At 36.2% G+C, this 18,433-nt stretch overlaps 2 protein-coding genes across 5 annotated transcripts; one reads left to right on the forward strand and one right to left on the reverse strand.

Annotated features, from left to right (window-relative positions):
* The first annotated feature begins 401 nt into the window (after positions 1 to 401).
* Positions 402 to 9,778, forward strand: LOC141695171 (uncharacterized). 4 transcript variants are annotated; one of them, XM_074499435.1, is made up of 5 exons: positions 402 to 881; positions 1,443 to 2,342; positions 3,908 to 5,017; positions 6,487 to 8,973; positions 9,064 to 9,778. In XM_074499435.1, exons 1-5 carry the CDS (start codon positions 764 to 766, stop codon positions 9,429 to 9,431), a joined length of 4,983 nt encoding a protein of 1,660 aa, XP_074355536.1. In that variant the 5' UTR covers positions 402 to 763; the 3' UTR covers positions 9,432 to 9,778. The 4 variants fall into 4 exon arrangements, with proteins under 4 accessions (XP_074355536.1, XP_074355535.1, XP_074355534.1 ...); XM_074499434.1 differs by having other exon boundaries at positions 403 to 881; positions 1,443 to 1,701; positions 1,774 to 2,342; positions 6,487 to 9,778; XM_074499433.1 differs by having other exon boundaries at positions 403 to 881; positions 6,487 to 9,778.
* A 1,007-nt stretch (positions 9,779 to 10,785) lies between these two features.
* Positions 10,786 to 13,756, reverse strand: LOC141697265 (uncharacterized). Its single transcript, XM_074501554.1, has 4 exons — positions 13,600 to 13,756; positions 12,262 to 12,418; positions 11,856 to 12,149; positions 10,786 to 11,672 (listed from the first exon to the last, which is right to left on the reverse strand). The coding sequence occupies exons 2-4, from the start codon at positions 12,394 to 12,396 to the stop codon at positions 11,007 to 11,009; spliced, it is 1,095 nt and encodes a 364-aa protein (XP_074357655.1). The 5' UTR covers positions 12,397 to 12,418; positions 13,600 to 13,756; the 3' UTR covers positions 10,786 to 11,006.
* Positions 13,757 to 18,433: the final 4,677 nt, after the last annotated feature.

Here is an 18,433-nt window from a genome sequence, read left to right on the forward strand (position 1 = left end):
AGTTATCGTACTGATATTGATTTTTTATTTTATTAATGAATAAAACTTTAATATTAATATGAGTACCTGAATAAAATAACAACCCGTGCCGTTTAAAAATATTTTTGGGTTCTTTTTCGGGAGTTGGATTGCTCTTTTTATTTTCTCAGTTTTTTAACAATTTTGCCACAAAAATCTATAATTAAAATAAATATTTTACCGGCGGACTTGAATGACAAAATCAAATATGGTTTAACATCACCATTGAGGTACACTTCAACTCACAATAAATTACTACTATAAAATAAAGATATATATTATATAAACACATACACCCTACCTATACATACAAAATCCTATCTCTATATTCCATAAATCACTCACTATCTAATAAATTAAATATAGAAATTGATAATAATAAAATACAAATTTCCATCATTTCTCTCTCTAGAAAATGAAGAAAGAAGTAAACTAGCCCTATATTCTCTCTCTCCTCTTCCCTTCCCTTCCTTTCTCTCTTATCAACTCCACCCATCTCTCAATCTTCAAAACCCTAATTTTCTCCCCCAATTCACTCTCTTTTTCACAATTTACTCACAACCCATCTCAATTCTCGATCTGGGTGTCCAAGATTCGAGCTTAAATTTCAAGATTTGGTTATTTTGAGCCCTAGGATTCATAAAGATTCGATCTTTAGCTTGGATTTGGGGCTTTTGGGCTTGAAATTGATTTTGTGTGTATAATTATACATATATTTGTTTGGTTTTGTGTGCTTTTTTGGTTGATGCCGCCGGAATTATTGCCCCGGGATCGGAAGGAGTTGTTTAGAGAGAGAAAGAACGAGAGGTCTTTATCAGAAGGTGGTGGTTCTAATAGATGGAGAGATGTGAGAAGACCTGGAGGTTAGTTTTTAATCTTTTTGTATCTATGTGTTTGTTTTTGTATATAGGTGTGTTTTTTGGTATAAAGATTGGATTTTTACCTGTGTTCTTGATTTAGTTTAGGATTTTTGTGTAAAGATTGGATTTTTATATGAATCCTTGAGTTAATTTAGGTTTTTTTGGGGTGAAGATAGGATTTTAATCTGTGTTCTTGATGTAATTTAGGTTTTTTGGTGTAAAGATGGGATTTATATTTGTGTTCTTGATTTAATTTAGGTTTTGTTCTTGTTAGTTTTTGTTCTTTTGAATTGATTGGAGGAAGAAAGTTTGAATCTTGGGGCTTTTTGTGTGGTTAGGAATGAATAGGTTTTGTGTGAAGTTGTGTGTAGGTAGGTGTGTGTAGGCAAGGGGTAGATCTAATGTTGACTTTGGGTGATTTGTGGATCTGGGTTGTTTAGGTTGTTTTTGTTGATTTGAGGGTGGTTTTTATGTGTGAGTTGTGGTGTGTTAAATTTATGAGATGTTTTTTCAGTCCTTGCTGAGTAATTTTTTTTTGATAATTTGCGGTTTTGGAATTTGTAGGTTATGGTAGAGGTTTTCCTATGCTATCTGAAGAATCATTTCGTGGGTCTGGACCTTTGAGGTCTAATGATAAGATGCTGGATGATGAGAATGGTCGGTTGTTTGGGAAGTATGGGAGAAATGGTAGGGATAATAGGGGTGAGCCTTTTAGTCAGAGAGGTTTGAATAGACACTCCTCTGATGGTGCTGTTGTTGCTGCTGCTGTCAATTCATCACTGAATGGGTCTGCCAGTATGCAGTCTGATGTTAATGACAAGAGGTTAGTAGATGACGTACTAAAATGTAATCAAATTGACTTGAAAGACACACATGATAAGAGTGGCGGTGTTAGTGGCTCGTGCACAGGTCAGAAGGTAGATGGAGAGAATTCATTGGGCTCCAAAGATTGGAAGACTCTTAAATGGACACGTTCAGGAAGCATGTCTTCACGGGGTTCTGGTTTGAGCCATTCAAGTAGCTCCAAGAGCATTGGAGGAGATTCTACTGAAACTAAGTCTAATTTGCATCCTCTAATTGTATCACCATTACAGTCCCCTTCATGTGATGGTGCTGCCTGTGCAAGTCCTGCTGCTGGTGCAAGTCCTGCTGCTGCCACTGAAGAGACGAGTTCACGGAAGAAGCCACGCCTTGGATGGGGTGAGGGGCTTGCAAAGTTTGAGAAGAAAAAGGTTGACAGCCCTCGTGACACCGCAGCAAAAAATGGAATGCTTTTATCTGAAAAAGAAGTTGACATCCGTAGTGACACTGCAGTGAAAAATGGAATGCTATTATCTGAAAATAACACAGAACATGGACGTTCTCATGTCATCATCGTCCCAGATAGAAGTCCTAGATTTGCAGGTATTTTGAGCTGTATATCTCCTGCTACTCCATCCTCAGTTGCTTGCAGTTCTTCGCCGGGTAAGTAAATTGTTCCATTAGTATCTTGTTTCCACTTTCTTAATTTCATTCTGAGTAGTACCAGCACAAAATTCTTTACGTATTAATTGTATGTGAAGACAACGTTGACGGTCACCGGGTTTTGAGTTAAAACAAAGAAGTTACCTGCGCACTGCATTTCTTGCCTGAACCGTGTTTGTTAGTTTCTCCAATGCTGCATATATATGTATGTATGATATTGTCCCGTTGATGTTAAACTAAGAAGCCATCTGAAGGTTTAGACCCTTAACATTGCATAGGAGAATATTTTTCTATGTTTGGCATTTTTAAAGTAATATATAAACCCACTGGAGCAAATATATTGAATTTGGATGCCCTGTATGCATTGCTGCTTTTCTATTTTATCTCTGATCCAACAATGACCGTTATTTCTTGTTCTTGAGTCAGTAAATTTCGTGTCAAATATTTCTTTTGAGCTTGTTATGTTTTTGGTAGTTGCATTTTATACTGCCTCTTGCTTCTCAGTATTCAGTTAAAATGAGGGATCAAGTATGGTTCTGATCTGTAGGATAAATCCTAGCTAGGTGAAATAGCAGGTTCAGAATTGCCTGAAAATACAATAATTACAAAATTTACCTGGCCTGCTAATTTGGCAGAGACATCTTAAAATCCTAGTGTTCTACATATGATACCTTGGTGATGTTTAATCAAAGTTTGATATCTTCGTGCCAAGTATCTCAAATTCACAGATGAGTGAATTTTCAATTGGTGGAGTACGTCCATGATAGCGAAATGGCTAACAAAGTAGCATTAAATTTAGAAGCAAGTTGTAATTGGGGTTCTGGGTTGGAGGGTACAATCCTGTGGTATGTATACTGGTAATGGCTTACTGGTAAACCTGGTATCTTCATTTTTGGCCCTCCCGTTAACCAGTCCCACTATGTTTATGATTTTGTGTTAAAAAAACTAGATATGAACTTATGTAATCAGTGGGAATTCTTAATAATCAGGTACATAGTTTTTTTAAAGCAGTTTTAGTTTTGATTTGCTCACATATGAGAGGTTAACTTTTCTTATTTGAAATAAAATATATTCACAAACCGGTGAAAACCTGTATCTATTTAAATGAGGTTAGCACAGAAAACTTGTTGAATGAAAATCTTGTGACATTCACGTGTAAATTTATCGAAGTGAGAAGCGCAAACAAATGTGCTAAATTTCAAATATGTTTGATATTATTAAAAAGGTGTTTGTTGAAGATAGAACAAGGTAGACAGCTTTTTTTCTTTTGGGAGGTATTATTTGGTAAAAATGCAGAAAAAGTACAGACCATTAAAAATGTCTTGGTAACCTCTTATTTTTACCGTGCTAGCTGGAAGCAATAATAGTGCCTGTATTGTAACCTGTGCCGGGACTCTTAGTTATTTTCTCTTTGTAAGTATTGTGCTTTACCTATTTTCATGTAACTAATGATATGCTTCTGTTTTCATGAAAAACACCTTCTTATATATTGTGCCATATTCTTTTCATGTTACTGGGAATATGATGCATGATATCTGATTTTCAGATTTTTATTCTTTCAACAGGCGTAGACGACAAATCTTTGGGCAAGGCGGTGAATGTTGAAACTGCTAATTTATGTGTCTCTCCTTCGGAGTCTTTGAATCACTGCGAAGGTTTATATTGCAATCCGGTGACCTTGGAGGAGACACCAATTGCTAATTTATACCCTTCAATTAACGAATTGGTTCAATGTAGTGATCTGGGTTTGACGGACTCTGATTTTGTGAAGTCTACTGCTTTGAACAAGTTGCTGGTATTAAAAGCCGATGTCTCAAAGAGAATAGAAGCTACCGAGTCTGAGATTGATTCGCTTGAAACTGAATTGAAGTTACTGATATCTGACACTGAGAGTGTTCATCCACATCCAGCTTCTTCTAGTTCTTTGCCACTGGTGTGTTTCAACAAGCATTCAGATGTAGGCACCGCATCTAATATAATTCCTAGACCAGATCCTTTGCAAACTTCTGGAGATATTATGGACAGGACTTGTGGTGCCTCTGAAGGGGAACTTGCAGAAGGTAAAGATGAGGATATTGATAGTCCAGGCACTGCTACATCTAAGTTTTCTGAACCTATAGACTCGGGGAAGCTAATTTCTCAGGCTGAGATTCTGAATTCTGTCAAAAGTTCATGGAAAATCGGTGCTTGTAGAGATGACAGTAAAGTTAAGTTCTTGGTATATGCTGTCGAAGAGGGAAAAGAACCTAGACCTAGTCAGGGTAATTGTCACATGCTTCCCAATAATGTTTGTGTACAGACAGAAAATGTAAATGATCTGATAGTGGCTTCTAACAAAGAGTCTGCACATGAAGCTTCTCAAGTGTTTAGCAAGTTAGTGCCAGCCAATTCATCCTCTATTCATATTCCAGTAGTTGATAATAGCTCCGACTTGAGAGTCGATCCTTTAGTAAAGGAGAAATTTGCAATGAGGAAGCGTTTCATGATGTTTAAGGAAAGAGTTATCACTCTGAAGTTCAGAGTATTTCAGCACCTCTGGAAGGAAGATCTGCGCTTGCTATCCATAAAGAGAAGCCGAGCAAAGCCTCAGAAGAAGTTTGAATTTGGCAGCAGAATGCTGCCCTGTGGCTACCAAAAGCATCGTGCATCTATTCGTTCAAGATTCTCATCTCCTGGTTAGTAACTTTTCTAATTTAGTGCTTTTGTAGTTGTTGAAGTTTTAAGTTATGGCATCTACTATTGGTCAGGTATAAATTTGTTGCATTTTGCTTCTTATTCTTTTTTGTTGCCTATAGACAAGATCCGGAAATTAGAAGTATTTATTTGTTTTAGTGTTCTTTATTGGTATGTTAGCATGTTGCTGCCTTAAATACCACGACATTCTTATTCTGGATCTTCTTACTGCCAAACTATATGAGTTACATTAACTATTCTAATTGATCTAAAACGTTTTTTCTCAACGGGTTTTAGTTATTTTTACAATCACTATCTTGTTATTTCATCTTGTTTACAGACCAAATTTTTTGTACTGAGTTTGAACTTATTATCATACAATCGTGGTTCTTAGTTATACATCTTTTTAGTAAGATATCTTGTCTTGCAAGCTCCTTCATTATGGAAAAGTGTTATAGCTTATCCTAAGTAATATTTTGACTATAAGCTGTAACGTGGAATAGTTTAGTAATTTTATGCCTTCATAATGTGTTCTTTATAATGTTTATAGATGTACTTGTGTTCTTCTGAGAAGTAAGACTCTCGCAAAGAATTGCCACTATGTATAAACGTGTCGAGGCAAATTTTGTTAGTTTCTATAAGGGTATGAAATCCCAAGAGAACTTTATGAGTTATACCTAATTTTTTGCCTAAATTATATATCTAATTATGCAAGGTTGAGCCTTTTAGCAGTGCTTACCTTAATAATATTATTATTCATCATAAATGTTGAGTGAATATATGATATCATATATTATAACTCCATATGCACATTTTTTCATTTCAATTTGTCTAATCCCTAGAGCCCAGGTGGAAGCTAGAATAAATGATAGCAATGCATAATGTTCTAATGTACATGTTTGTCGGGTAGCTAACTTAAAAAATTTCTTTGATTTTCTGATTCCCGCTTCCCCATCCCGCAAGGAACTGGGGTTAAAATCTCAAACATCTTGTTTGTGTAGAACTGCTGAGGTGTTCATGTGTATATTTTTTAGTGAGTGTGCTGACCCTTATTTTTTGCTATAAGAATCGGTTATCAAAACTTCAAGAACAGCAACATGTTGCATTCATGACTTGTGTTGCGTCGCTGTTTATATTGCGTCACTGTTTATATTGCGTCGCTGTTTATATTGCTCTGTATTTGGAGATGAATCTTTTACAAAAAAGCTGTTGCAGTATATATTTGCTTGAGTAGATCTGTGTGCTCTTAGTGCATTATCTTGGCAGATTTTTTAGACTATTTTTTAATACTTTATACTTAATTATCTGATGAGATTTAGCATTTTCATGCATCGTACATTTGTGTGAATTCAGGACCTGATTACTGCCAGTGCTCCAGTTCTCAAGTTTCTGGATCTGGGAAGTTTAGTAATACACTTGTTCTACATTTTTCTCAACTATCATTGTAAAATGTATCTTATGTCGTTTGCAGCGGGGAACCTGAGTTTAGTCCCCACCACACAGGTGATTAATTTTGCAAGCAAATTGCTCGAGGATTCCCGTACAAAGATCTACAGAAGTGCTCTGAATATGCCCTCTTTAATTTTGGAGGATAGGGAGAAAATAATGTCAAGGTTCATTTCAAGTAATGGGTTAGTAGAGGATCCTTGCTCTCTTGAGACAGAACGATGTATAACCAATCCGTGGACGTCTGAAGAGAAAGAGATCTTCTTAGATAAGCTTTCTATACTTGGGAAAGACTTCAGAAAAATAGCTTCCTTTCTTGATAACAAAACAACTGCAGACTGTGTTGAGTTTTATTACAAGAATCACAAATCAGATTGTTTTCAGAGAGCAAAGAAGAAGCCGGAGTTTGCAGAAAAAGGGAAGTCCTATTCTAAAAATACTTACTTGATTACATCTGGTAAGAGATGGAATCGTGACAACAATGCAGCTTCACTTGATTTGCTGGGTGCAGCCTCAGCGATAGCTGCTAATGATAATGATGGCTTGAAAAATCAAAAGTTTGCACCAAGATTAGTTTTTGGTTCTTGTAATTCTAGAACAGCGCGGGGTGATGATGTCATGTCTAAGAGGTCCACTGCTATTAACATCTTGGGTAGTGAGAGAGAAAATGTTGCTGCTGATGTGTTGGCTGGTATATGTGGTTCCCTGTCTTCAGAAGCTATGAGTTCTTGCATTACCAGTTCGATTGATATTGGAGAGGGATATCAAGATAGAAAGTGCCAACCAATGCGCTTGAAGAAAAGGCGATCAGTGACACCTGAGGTTGCACAGGATGTTGATGAAGGTACATGTTCAGATGAGAGTTGTGGGGAGGTAGACCAGGCAGATTGGACCGATGAGGAAAGGTCTGTTTTCATTCAGGCTGTGTCATCCTATGGCAAGGATTTTGCAATGATTTCCCAGTGTGTTAGGACGAAATCCAGTAATCAGTGCAAAATCTTCTTCAGTAAGGCTCGGAAGTGCCTTGGGCTGGATATGATGCATCCTGGTTCTTGCAGTGGAGGAGCGTCATTGAGTGACAATGGTGATGGAGGTGGTGGAGCCGACACGGAGAATGCTTCTCTTTTGGAGAATGGCTCTGGTACTAAATCGGGCTGCAAGACTGATGATGATCTGTCCTTGTCTAGTTCGAAAGCAGTTCAGACCGAAACATCTCCTGAAGGGATTGTAAATATTCATCCCGACACTGGCAAGTCAAAGAAAAGCAATAATGCAGGAGAGTTGGATGTTCTAGTTGTTGAGCCAGAAGACGTTGTCTCTGCTGGAAGTAAAAATAGACGTGATTGCCTAGGTCGTGATGGTAGCAATAATCCTGATGGTAGTGAGTTGACTCTGAAGATTCTTGAAAATGGATTTGGGACTCGTTCTGAAACTAGACAAAGTGAAGCTACAGAAAGTGGCAATGGGGAGAAACCAAAATTTGTTCAGGAGGTTGGTGACATTGTGAAACCCTCTTGTACAAACATAGAGAGCAGTTTCAATGTTGATAGTTCTCGAGCAGGAGAAGTGCTAACTGAGTTTTCGTTACCTAAAAATAGCTTCAATGGGGACGGTCTTGAAGTTATTACCCTATCTGATGGAGATGTTACCGTGTCAGCTGGTACAAATTTATCACCAACTGGCTCTGTCCCTGGGCGTGAGCAGATAAATCCAGTCAATTTGGATACTGCTTCCAATTATGTGTTGCAAACACCTGTTATCCAAGAGAAGAGTCTTCAGCTGACATCTAATTTACTTTCAGGGAAGTCCAGTAATACACATTCAAATATTTCTGTGAGCGCTGAAGACAGTTATAACAAGCCTCCGTATCAGAAGTCCTTAATGGATCATATTAGTCCCTTGAATAGCCTTCAAGCTTATCCACCATCGATACCAGCGAAGAAAGCGTTGAACGGGGATATTGGTAGCTATAAACCAACTCCTAGTCAAAGTATCTTAAAACTGGATGAGAATTCTCATTCTGATCACCTTCTACCTCAGGACACCTATCTCCCGAAGTCCAATGGTCATGGTCCAAAGCATAATGATATGAGGTCTGAACTTCACTTGCTGTCCCAAGACTATCTGAAGGAAAATTCAAGAAGACCAAGGCCGCGGTGCTTATCAGATTCAGATCAACCAACCCGTAAAGGTGATGTGAAACTCTTTGGTCAGTTTTTAAATAACCCTTCAGCTCAGCAAAAGCCAAATTCCAGAGCAGAGGAAAAAGAAGATAGGGATGCCAAACATGCCAAGTTATCCGAAAATTCCTTCAACATGAAAATTACTCCCAGCCAGAATTTGGATGGAGTTTTAGCTTCTACCAAGTTTGATCATAACAGTTACCTGGGCCTTAGAGACATGGGTCTTCCAGTGAGAAGTTTTGGTTTCTGGGATGGTAACCGAATACAAACTGGCTTTCCCTCGTTGCCCGATTCTGCAATCTTGCTTGCTAGGTATCCTGCTGCCTTTGGTAATTACCCACCTTCTTCTTCTAATGTAGAGCAGCAACAATTACATAGAATTAGCGATTGTAATTTAAATGGTGCATCACTTATGCCAGCAAGAGAATTAGGTAGCAGCAAAGGGATTGCTGACTATCAGGCTTACATGAACTGTGATGGCACCAAGGTTCAGCCATTTGCAGTCGATTTGAAGCACCAACAAAATAGATACTACTCAGAGATGCAGAGACAGAGACGAGGAAGTGAGTTTGACGGTGTGTCAAGTGTACAACAGCAGAGGGGTATGGTAGGACTTGATGTTCTGGGCAGAGGGGGGATCCTTAATGGCGGAGTTGGGCCACGCAACACTGTTTCAGATCCTGTAGCAGCGATCAGAAGGCATTATGCAGTTGAGCAGTACAATGGGCAGATTGGGAGCATCATCAGGGAGGAACCATGGAGAAGTAAAGGGAATGTAGGCAGGTAGTAGAAGTGCAGTGAGGACTTCCAAGAGAAGGTCCTCTGGCGGCAAGTAATCTCAACTTGTTTGTTGCCCCTGTATAATAGTTAGTCGTTACAACTTTAGTTCTGTTATTTAAATAGTTCAGGTGTTTTTTTCATTCGATCGGCAATATTTTAGATGTTTGTAATATTTAGCAATTTGATTTTTGTTGTATTCAATGGATGAAAACAAAATAATCTGTCAAATGTCTGGAGGTGGCAGCAGTTGCCAGCTTCTTGGGCATTCGAACCATTTTCGACTAGATGTCCCTTCCCATCCTGCGTTTTCAAAGTTATTTCTATATACAAGGGTGCAAAAGATTGTTGGACTTATTTTCCCCTTATTAGTTATATTTATCAGCTTCTCATTTCTGCAGTACATATCTAACATATGTTCCTCCAAATGGCTGTTCTGTTGCATGTAGCTGGATCATGTATATGGAATGTCATGTGCCTGTGCTACATACAAGGGTGTGGCCGTGTGGGTTTATGTTTCTCACAATGTACATTGTCATCCTCTAGAGATAAGAGGTAGCAGAGAGAAGGTGCTGTAATGTGATAATTGAAATCATAATGATAGACGGGTCCTTGTCCCCTGTATCAGATCAGGGACGGATCTAGTAAAGGGAACGGGGATACGTGTCTTATCAAAATTTATATTTTTTCATCATTAAAATTTGTAATACTCCATGAAAGTGCTCCCAACAATTCAAAAATATAAGGTCACAAAATATAATAAGTGATGTTTCAGGAATTAATTTCTGAATCCGTGCCGGCATTCATGATTACTATTAATTAATCCGTGATTTTTGTCGGATATCAAGTGTTTGGTTTGATATGCCTACTATGTTTTTTGTTCACCAAACGTCCAAACCCAAGTGAACAAGTTTACAGGCTATGTTTAAAGACAAAAATAGTTGGCAAACCGAGTCAGCATATATAAGCTGCATTCACAAGATTGATATGTTGGCCTTGGAATAATGATGCTCTAGCACTTCTGGCCTTCTCATCACGAAATGAAAGCCCTTTCATCATGAAATTGAAGGGCTTCGTTGTGTCATTACATGATCTCAGTTTCAAACTAATCCATACGAAACATAGATGAGGGGAAAGAGTCCGCGTCTTCAACAAGTGCAATCAGTGGAAAATGTCGATTACTTGGAGTACTTTCGGTAAATTTGTAATGCAATACTTTCGGTAATTCTGGAATTGCATTACAAATTTACAATGAAAATAGTAGTTGAAATGTCATGCATTTCAATTTCCCCTTTGTTATAAATATTGTGAATTGGTGTGCTTGGGCAAAAAAATTGTGTCAAGTGTATATACAACTATACAAATACAAGTCAAAAAAATTATTTAGCAAATATCATGAATACATTTTATAATTTCAGAAGCAAACAGAAAATAAAACCTTACTGTATTTTGATGACATTATTCCCACAAATTAATAGCCTACTAGTATTATAGTTCGAGGCCAATTTCAAATGTATAGATAGAGTAATAAATCACAAGGCAGATACATAGCAGTACTTTATAATGGCTTTACAAGGCACACACATCAGTACAAGGCTTTAGCTGATGAAGTAATTCCAGCCTCAGTTTTCCAGTCAACCATCTCTCCACAACGTCCGCCATCTCGAACGAAACTAGAATCGCTGACACGAGATTCTGAAAGTGTAACCTTCTCTCCGCCATCAACTTGAACAAAACCAGACTCACTGACACATGATTCTGAAAGTGTCAACTTCTTCTCCTCCAATGCTTTCAATCTATAACGTTCTGCCCTAGAGCCAATAACTTGTCCCAGAATTGAAGCTGCTATTGTAAATGCCATTGCTGCTTTCGGCATCAGAATTGACTTCCTAAGCATGCCTATGAATGGGACTGCTGCATGGACTGCTACAAACCAACTGGGAGAAAATTTCTCCGTGTGTTCTCTCCAAATTCCTAAAGGTACATTCGCTGCCATGCCCAGTGCACCAATTGCAAGTACTTTTGCCGGCAGAGGTTGTGGCCTAAGATTCTTAGCCAAGGCTGTTCGTGAAATGGCAGCTCTTGCAGCAACTATTACAGGGGGGCACTTCAAATTCATGCCAGAAGGTGGCTGAAGGGCTTTTGCTACAAGTGGCAGGACATTACTGACTGCCCTATATGACTTGGCCATTGGACAATTTCCAGTTTGTAACCACTCATTGCTTACTGCTTCGTGCTTTGAACCTCCTCCCTAAAACATGTAACCGTTAGCAAACGCGCTGAATGCAATATTCAATCAATATTGTTAGGAGTAATATAAGCAACAATTGTCAACCAGATTCCCTTGATGTCAAAGGATTATATTAATACCCAACAAGATATGATAAAAATTTGCAGACTAAATTGTGTGATAATCATTTTTCATGTCATGTACCTTGGAAGAGGAATTCTTTTTTGACGACTTAGAATTAAATTTCTGTTTCTTCCACATCTCAGAAAATCCATCAAACCCAAAGGGACCGCCAGGTCCAAATGCTGAAAAACTGATGGTAGCTGCTTTGGCTGCTAAAGGGTTAAACTGAGGTTGTACACTTTCAGATTCTAACTTCACAGGTTCGAAGGTTGACCTCTCAGAAAGCGGGACAACACCATTTTGTCCGTGAAAAAGCCTAAAGGCCATATCAAAATTGGGACCATCCTCAAATATAGGACCTTTTGCTCCGCGTCCCTGAAAAGTACATTTAACATTATAAGGAAGTATTCTGCTTTAATTTGGCTTAATGGAAGGACGGTAAAAAAATTGGTTAAAAACATTTGCAACAAATCATGTTTCAACTTACAGGCAGAGAAAAAGCCATGGAGGTGGAGAAGGAAAAATTAGTTGGCTCATTAATATTTTGCAAAAATGGGCACCTAACAATTTGTAGGTGGTTTGGTGAAGACTCCTCGCCGATGCCTCTAAAGAAATTATCCATTTGTTTTGCTTCGTGAAATAACCTGAAAAAGGAAAAGAATAGTAAGCAACGACATTTTGTACAAACATGGCGACTCAATGTTAAAAATCTTAAAAACGTTAACTCGCGAGATCTAGAAGTAAAAAGTCACAGAACAAGGTAAACGTAATGATAAGTACAGAAGTAACATAAGGTAGATAATATAACCGTAAATTTTGTTAAATAACAATCTACATATGTGATGCAGAACCAACATAAAATGTGATAAATAATCTTAGCTGACTTGTATCAGTTCAGAGGTGTATAGACAGCAGGCCTATGTCTTACTTATAAGAGATCAGTTTATAGTAACATAGCAATGGATCCCGTCTAAACAAGAACCTAACATTCGAACCAAGGAGAGGAGAATACTGCATATTATTTCATAGCATAAATTGGGGGGCTTCAAATGACTTCTAATTTCCAGAAATGAGCAATAAAACACCAAAAAAATCTATTGATACAAGCAACTATTCACAAAAATCTCTCAAGAAAATTAAAGGACATGAATCGGCGAGGAACAAGTCACTAGTTCATGAGGTTTCGGTTTCTATATTATGTATATAGCTGACAAAACCGATAAAAATTTCAGTATGACAAAAATAAAGCTAAATTAACAAGATTTAACATGTAGAGTTGACTTAATCATCCAATCCCTCAACAGATAACTCATAGATCATTTACTAAAAATTATTTCCGAGTATTAATCATCTAGACATGTAGATACAACTAATGAGATAGACATGAAGATGCAAGAAATCATCACCAGCCCTTAGCTCTCTCTCTCTCTCTCTCTCTCTCTCTCTCTCCCTCCCCCCATAATTGATATCTATCTCCTTTTCTCTCTCTCTCTCGCCCCCCTCCCTCACTCCATCAAAGATCTCTCTCTCTCTCTCTCTCTCTCTCTCTCTCTCTCTCTCTCTCTCTCTCTCTCTCTCTCTCTCTCTCCCTCCCACCCCCCTCCCACCCCCCCCTCCATAATGATAAAAATTGAATTTTGCAGATCCTAATCACTTGCCTCAGCTACCAAAGCAAAAAATCAAACATTTCCACTAACAAAAACATAAACCAACATAAATTCAAACTAAACAAAAAACCCACAATTTCAAATCATATATCAAAATCTTTAAATCATCACAATCAAATAATCAACAAAAACTAAAGAGCAAGAAATAAAAATGGTACCTTTTTCGATGGAAACCAAGAAAATGATCAAGAAAGAGAATCTAGAGAGAGAAGAGAGCAGAGATAAATGAAAGAATCAAAGAGGAGACAAAGTGGTTAGACACACAATTGGGTTGAAGAAGAATAATAGAGATAATAATAAAGAATATGAAATGTGAATAATATGCATCTATGGAAATAGTGAAGAACGACGTCGTGTTAGCCACACGCCTCCTATGTTGAACTTTGACTTTTCAATGCGTAATGATTCATGACAATATAAAGTCAAAAGATTGGGTTTGGTAGTTTCGTAGTTGGTAATTGGTTGCTTAGTTTACCAAACATCTTATTCATGTGTGTGTTGTGTTACTTGTGTTGTACTAGGTTTCGAAAATTGAAATTAATTTGCTAAGATATTAATTTGTAATTTTTGGGTGATTCTAAAAAGTTAAATAATTTATTGATAAGGGTTGCATTCCGGCAAAAAATTATTAAATTGACAATTATAAGAATTGATATTTTTTGAAAAGTTGAAATTTCATTTTTAATAATTTTGTATAAATCAATTTTTTTATAAATTTATAAAATCATCAATAACTATGAATTTAACCCGTTATCACTTGAGCAAAAAGATAACAGATTAAATAAATATTTTTACCTCATTTATTGGTAATTTTAAAAAAAAATTGGCAGATTTTTGTTACCATAAACATGGTGTTATGTTCTAAATAAATTTATATAATTCAATCAAGTAGTTGTTTATATAAAATAATGCTAATATTTTAGATAAGTACCTCAAATGCTCAACAAACAAATTTTTTAGAAGGGTTGGCGTTTTTGGATTTTTGCCGAATTATTTTAAATGTAAGCTGACAAATTTTAGTAAAATCATATGTTTATACAATATTCATCATTGTATGAGAAATATATTCAATCAAGTGGAACATCTTTTTCATAATTAATGTGGTTTCACCAATTTCTTTTCAAAATAAGATTTAATTATATATATATATTTGGAAATTTATCAAAAATACTCATATTTTTTTAACTTATTTACAAAAATACGATTAATGTCGCATATGAGGTTGTAGATGAGTTTTCTCGAAATTGTAATGTTACATTTCATGTTACATATAGGGAAATGTTATTTACAGAGCGTTTTTTTTGTTTTCAGAGTAGTAAAGCGTAAAATTACCAAATTACCCTTGTATCACTCTTTTTAGGAACCGTTGATTGTGAATGCAAGGGCAGTTTGATAATTTCGCTCAATTTTTACTCTGGAAATAAAAAAAACTCTAAAAATAACATTTCCCTACTATAAGATTGCAAATATTGTATAATGTATTTTTGACAATAATTTCAGTAACGTGGGTATTTTTGAAAAAACTCCTTTATTTTTTTGCCACAAATAAAATAATATATCAATTATAAATAAAAGTGATAATAGTATCAAGAATGAAGGATGGAGGTTATAATTAAATTAGTAAAAGTTAGAAAATGATAATTCAAAATTTTTCTAAAAACTCACAATCAAAGATTGCAGGGTATCGGGAGGACGTTATCTATTTGATGCTACTTTGTTGTCACATGTGTAGTAACAATTTGTTAGTGCCAAATTTGTGGTGGCAACTGACTGTGAGGCGCCAAATGTAGAAAATATAGTGCATTTTATTGTTTGTTCGCGAATTATTCTAGAGACACGAACAGACGGCCAGGGAACGTTCTTGAAGTAGTGACTGGATTTGGACATGAGCTAATCAGCCAACCCAAGGGCTGCTATGCTATTTCTGAATTTATATGTAATTCTTTAAACAATAATACACGTACATGGGCACACGAGAAAAATGTTGGTTGGTGATTACGGCTTCGTTTGGCAGTTCCGTTGAAAACTGCTGTGTGCCTGTAAGAAAAAATGTTGATAGAAAAAGTGATGTCAGAAAAATTAGATAATAGTTTGGTAATTTTTTTTAATTTATACATATTTTGAGATATAATATATAAAAATAATGTTTTTGAAAATGTTTGATGGTGAAACTGATAGCTACTTTCTCTAAAAGCTGAAAACATCTTTTTCCAAAAGCACGTGGGACATACTTTGGCTAACAATAGCTTTTAGACCAAAAGTGCTCTTCCTGAGAGCAGCTTTTAGAATTTATCAAACACCTTTTTGACGGTTTTTCAGCAAAAAACTGTTGTAGCTGTTTGTAACGGCAATACCAAACAGGGCCTAGATTGTAGAGCATAAACTATGAAGGATCGTTTTTTATGGATAAATTAACAAAAATATTAATTTTTCTAAGTGTTTTTACAATTTTATTATTTTCTGATTTTTTTTGTAAAAATACAATCATACAACCAATTGATTCGAGTTTTTTTGTTGCATTTGAGGTTGTACCATGTTGTATGAATTTGCAGAAATTCATGTAGTTGATTCGAATTGCAGAAAACCGTATTTTTACAAAAAATAATATGTTTGCAAATAAAAAGGCATTCTTGCAAAATATTTCAAAAAATAACAATATTTTTACAAAAAAAAATTTGGTCTTAGGGTATATTTCAGAAAAGCTCTCATTTATAATACCTAGATTAACCATCCTAGTTAGTTAATCAATCATATATCTTATACTCAATTTTAAACAATTCAAGGGAAGGCCACGCTAAAAAATTAAATCAATTAGATCATAAATTTACTATTTCCGTAAAATCATTTCTATATTATAAAAACTGATTCTAATTAGGTATGCATGTTAGGAATATGTTCGGAACTTGATGATAAATTAAATAAAACACCTTAGTGGATTTAACTTAGTGAATTATTGTAGCACTCGACGAATGATCAAATATAGTCCCGACGGATGATTTAATATAATCCCGACGAATGACGATTTGACATCCACCGGGTGAGTAGCTTATGTAAAAATAAGTTTTGTAGCACATTTCTGCAAACAACTTTGTGTAGAATCTGGAGGAGCATATGAGTCATGTTGACTACTAGTGGATATGCAGAATAGGATGATTAATTGTAAAAATGAGATGTCTTGTAATTATGTATAAGTGAAATGGAGTCAAGTGACAAATAGCTACCCGACGGATGATCAACAAAGCTACCCGACGGATGATCAACAAAGCTACCCGACGGATGACAAGCATGTACCCGACGGATGACTAAATTCAAATATCTGTTGACAGTGACAACACAGTCACATGCATTGGGTGTTTGTAAAAGGAATGTGGTAGCCTGTTAAGCAGGAATTTGAGAACAAAGAAGCATTACCATTTCCATGCTATTATGAAGATATTCAAAGATGCTGGAATAGAGTAGTGGAGTAGCATGGAGTTAGACTAGATATGTTTTGTTTTATTATCTTGTCTTATTGTCATGTAAACTTGGTGATATATAAACCAAGTATAGCTAGTAGAACAAAGAACAACTAAGCAAACACATCTCAAAGAGAAATAGAAAACGCTGTACTTGTCAAGAATTTCTATGTAGTTTGTTTGTTCTACTTGTAAGCAGCTGTGAGCTATTCAAACTTCACAGGGTTCTCATTCGATATATATATATATATATATATATATATATGGTGGATACTTTCAAATCCACCAGAAAGTTTTAAAAGCTTGTGTTTTTATTATTTTGTGTTTTTGATTTATATAAATCATTCATTCCGCACTCTGCAAATCATACACTTATATATTATCAAGTAAGAACTGTTTTAAAATCTTGAAAAAGTAGCCAGAATTACATTTAACCCCCCTTCTGTAATTCTTGTTGTATTGTTAGGGAATAACAATTGGTATCGGAACAAGCTCTTAAAGTACAAAGAGTGTAAAGATCACAACAAACAGCAAGATGAACAAGAAGGATGTTAGAGTCAAAATTCCATTTTTGGACAATGATAATTATCACCACTGGAAGGTGAAAATGCACCTACATCTTCTTTCCCAAGATGAGGCCTATGTGGATTGTATAAAGAGAGGTCCTCATGTATCAATGAGAGCTGCAACAAGTAATAAACCATCTGTTCCCAAGCCTAGGCATGAATTGTCAGATGTTGATATTGAGCAAGTCAGGAAAGACAAGAAGGCCATGAATATATTATTCCATGGAGTTGATGGTGATATGTTTGATAACATCATTAACTGCAAAACAGCCAAAGAGGTTTGGGACACAATCCAAATTATTTGTGATGGTACTGAGCAAGTAAGGAAGAATAATATGCAGTTGCTAATTCAGCAATATGAGCACTTCCACTGTGAAGAAAGTGAGTCTCTCACTGACATTTTTAGTAGATTTCAAAAGCTACTAAATGCTCTGAAGTTGCATGGAAAAGTCTATCAAACAAAAGACTCTAACCTCAAGTTCCTTAGATCTCTTCCAAAAGAGTGGAAGCCAATGACAGTCTCATTGAGAATTTCTCAAGATTATAAGGAGTTCACCTTGGAGAGACTATATGGCATCCTAAAAACTTATGAGCTTGAAATAGAGCAAGATGAGAGGATGGAGAAAGGAAGGAAGAAATGAGGGTCCATAGCACTGGTTGCTGAGTTACAGAAGGATAGAGAGATGAAGGTAGAAGTTGTTGAGTCTACATCAAAGGTCTGTGAAAGCAAGGGTAAAGGGCTGGTAGCTGAAAATGAAGATCATTTGAGCCAAGATGACATGGATGATATTGATGAACATCTAGCATTCCTATCCTGAAGATTTTCCAAGCTCAAATTCAAAAAGAATTTTGGAGCAACCAAGCCAAGTAGAAATATGGTGGAAAAATCCAAATTCAAATGTTTCAAATGTGGCTTGGCAGGGCATTTTGTAAGTAAATGTAGAAAGTCTGATTGTAGCAAGAAGAAGTTT

Source organism: Apium graveolens, chromosome 11 (genome assembly GCF_009905375.1).
Source record: "Apium graveolens cultivar Ventura chromosome 11, ASM990537v1, whole genome shotgun sequence".
In the NCBI taxonomy this organism is placed as follows: Eukaryota; Viridiplantae; Streptophyta; class Magnoliopsida; order Apiales; family Apiaceae; genus Apium; species Apium graveolens.

Coding starts and splice junctions, on each gene's coding strand:
- LOC141695171 (XM_074499433.1), top strand. CDS start 764: ATGCCGCCGGAATTATTGCCCCGGGATCGGAAGGAGTTGTTTAGAGAG. Junction 2,343..3,907: donor TGCTTGCAGTTCTTCGCCGG/GTAAGTAAATTG, acceptor TTCTTTCAACAG/GCGTAGACGACAAATCTTTG. Junction 5,018..6,486: donor TTCAAGATTCTCATCTCCTG/GTTAGTAACTTT, acceptor TGTCGTTTGCAG/CGGGGAACCTGAGTTTAGTC.
- LOC141697265 (XM_074501554.1), bottom strand. CDS start 12,396: ATGGATAATTTCTTTAGAGGCATCGGCGAGGAGTCTTCACCAAACCAC. Junction 12,150..12,261: donor CCATGGCTTTTTCTCTGCCT/GTAAGTTGAAAC, acceptor TGTACTTTTCAG/GGACGCGGAGCAAAAGGTCC. Junction 11,673..11,855: donor AAAAGAATTCCTCTTCCAAG/GTACATGACATG, acceptor TACATGTTTTAG/GGAGGAGGTTCAAAGCACGA.